At 45.8% G+C, this 2,202-nt stretch overlaps 1 protein-coding gene across 1 annotated transcript; it reads left to right on the forward strand.

The window, feature by feature from the left end:
* Window positions 1-1,115: 1,115 nt before the first annotated feature.
* LOC138265152 (histone H2B-like) lies at window positions 1,116-1,550 on the forward strand. The gene has a single exon (XM_069212699.1). It carries the CDS (start codon window positions 1,116-1,118, stop codon window positions 1,548-1,550), a length of 435 nt encoding a protein of 144 aa, XP_069068800.1.
* The last annotated feature ends 652 nt before the right edge of the window (window positions 1,551-2,202 follow it).

Consider the following 2,202-nt stretch of genomic DNA (forward strand, 5'->3'; position numbering starts at 1 on the left):
CTCACCATGCCATCCCAGTTTGGATCCAGCCATATGCAAATCAGTCTTGACTCTGTTCCTCATGGGAACAGTCCAACCTGGACTGCCAGGCCAGGCTAGGCTCTCCCTGGACCAGAAACAAGCATTCTGGGACCGGTTCCAGGGTATCACCCTTCATCAGCCAGGCTAGCTTGAATCCAGTGGCACATTGAGCATGGGCAAAATCTTTACGACATGGTTCCTCCAGTTAATGATAAGACCACTTTAACTTGTTGTTCCATAGTGATCGTTTTTTATACCAGGCAAGCCGATACTTATGGGCTCTGGCTTTACAAGCAGAACAGCAAGGCTTCGTGGCATGTTCTTACTACATTAGCATTAAAAAGGTTGGTAAAAACGTTCTGTGCACTGGTTGCAAAATGGGCTATATGCATATTATGTGCAAGAAATCTTCATCCAGTCTCTGGCATAGAATACAAGACAGTGAAGTCGGATCTAGGGCCCATGGAGGCATTGTATCCTTTGTTGGTAACAGGCCGAGTCTTAACACTAAAAATCTAGATTTGTAAAAAGTCTTTGGTCACAAAGAGAGGAAAGGGCGCACTTAGCCACTTAGAATTTAAAATAAAATAAAAAAAGCTGCCACACCATTCAAGCATTTGCTACTGATATTAAAGAACATGCATTTGTGAAACCTCTGTAAAATTGAACCTGCTTACTGACACGTTCCATATCACAATACTGGCAAAAAAGGGGCCAGGGTTGGGTTGTCCTTTCTGCTTTAGATTTTGAGACTATGGGACTATTACCAATTGCAATTTTCTACTTACTTGAGTAAACACTGATACTTTTTAAATGGCTCTATAAAACTGGAATCCTGAAAAGAACGCAAAAATGATTTGGTAAACATCACCAACATCTCTTCACACCTGACTTAGAAATATTCATACTTGATCTAGTTGCGATAAAAAGGATTTGCCATTTTGTCACCTGTGAATTTATCTAACGCTGGCGACAATGTTTTCAACGCGCAAGAAACTTCACAAAAGACCACTAAGACGTAATTTGCATCATGTACACGTATATAAGTAGCTTGCGCGGGGCGCGGGGATCAGAGGCCTGGTGAAACTGGGAGGATGGCGAAGTCTGCGAGGAGCCGGCGCCCTGTAAAGCGAGCGCGTAAGCAGAAGGTGGGACGCAGCCTGAAGAGGGTGAAGCAGGTGACCTCGCACAAGGACAAGGCAGCGCGCCGTAAACCGCGGAGGGATTCTTTCTCTCTGTACGTGTCGCGGGTTTTGAGGCACGTGCACCCGGGTTTCAGCATCTCTTCGGAGGCTATGTCCATGGTGAACTCCACTGTAAAGACGATATGTGAGAGCCTGGCTCAAGAAGCGGAGCGTCTTGTCCGCTACAGCCGGCGTAAGACTCTAACTAGCCGAGAGCTACAGAGCGCTGTGCGGAGCCTCATTCCGGGTGCTCTGGGCAAGCACGCAGACTTCGAGGGAACCAAGGCCCTCGGCACTTTCAACAATGCTAACCCCGCCCCTGCCAGTGCGACTGCCTGCCAGTAGTGTCTGCCTTCCTGGGGTGCAGCAAGATGGTTTGCTGCGAATTCCGAGACTTTGACTCTGCAGTGCCCCTACAGGAGACAAGATATGTTCGCCCCCTATCTCCGAACACTATCAAAGGTTTCCATTCAAAGTTACTTGGTGGAAGACAATGAGAATAAATACTCTTTAGCCAGTGGTGTGTTTTATATTTTAGCATTTACTGTATGTATATAGGTTATAACTGCTGTAAGTGGCTCAGAGCGTTCTGATACTCTCTGTGCTAGTATCTAAAACTGGAATTACCATGCCAAGATAGTATAAGCAACATTTTGGAAAGTAAGGAGTACTATTATCAAAATATTTATGGTTTGCAGTTTATAAAAATAGAAATGCCTTTCTTGCTTGGCAGGCTCAGTTCCAGCAGGCACCACAATCTTGCCAATGCTAATGGTGTGTCTGGATCATTGTTTCTGTGAGTGCCAGGCTGACACAGAAGATGAGCACATAGATATTTTGCTCTGGCCTCTGTGGCCTCTCATTCATAGGTGTCAATATGATTTGAGGTGGTTACTCTGAAGTCCCCCAAGTTGCACCCAACTAGCAGAATAGTGCAGCAAGTGATGGACCATTGATGTGTACTGGAAGAGTGGAGAACTTGAGGTGGTGGTGTGAG

This window comes from Pleurodeles waltl, chromosome 11 (genome assembly GCF_031143425.1).
Source record: "Pleurodeles waltl isolate 20211129_DDA chromosome 11, aPleWal1.hap1.20221129, whole genome shotgun sequence".
Classification (NCBI taxonomy): Eukaryota; Metazoa; Chordata; class Amphibia; order Caudata; family Salamandridae; genus Pleurodeles; species Pleurodeles waltl.

Coding starts and splice junctions, on each gene's coding strand:
- LOC138265152 (XM_069212699.1), top strand. CDS start 1,116: ATGGCGAAGTCTGCGAGGAGCCGGCGCCCTGTAAAGCGAGCGCGTAAG.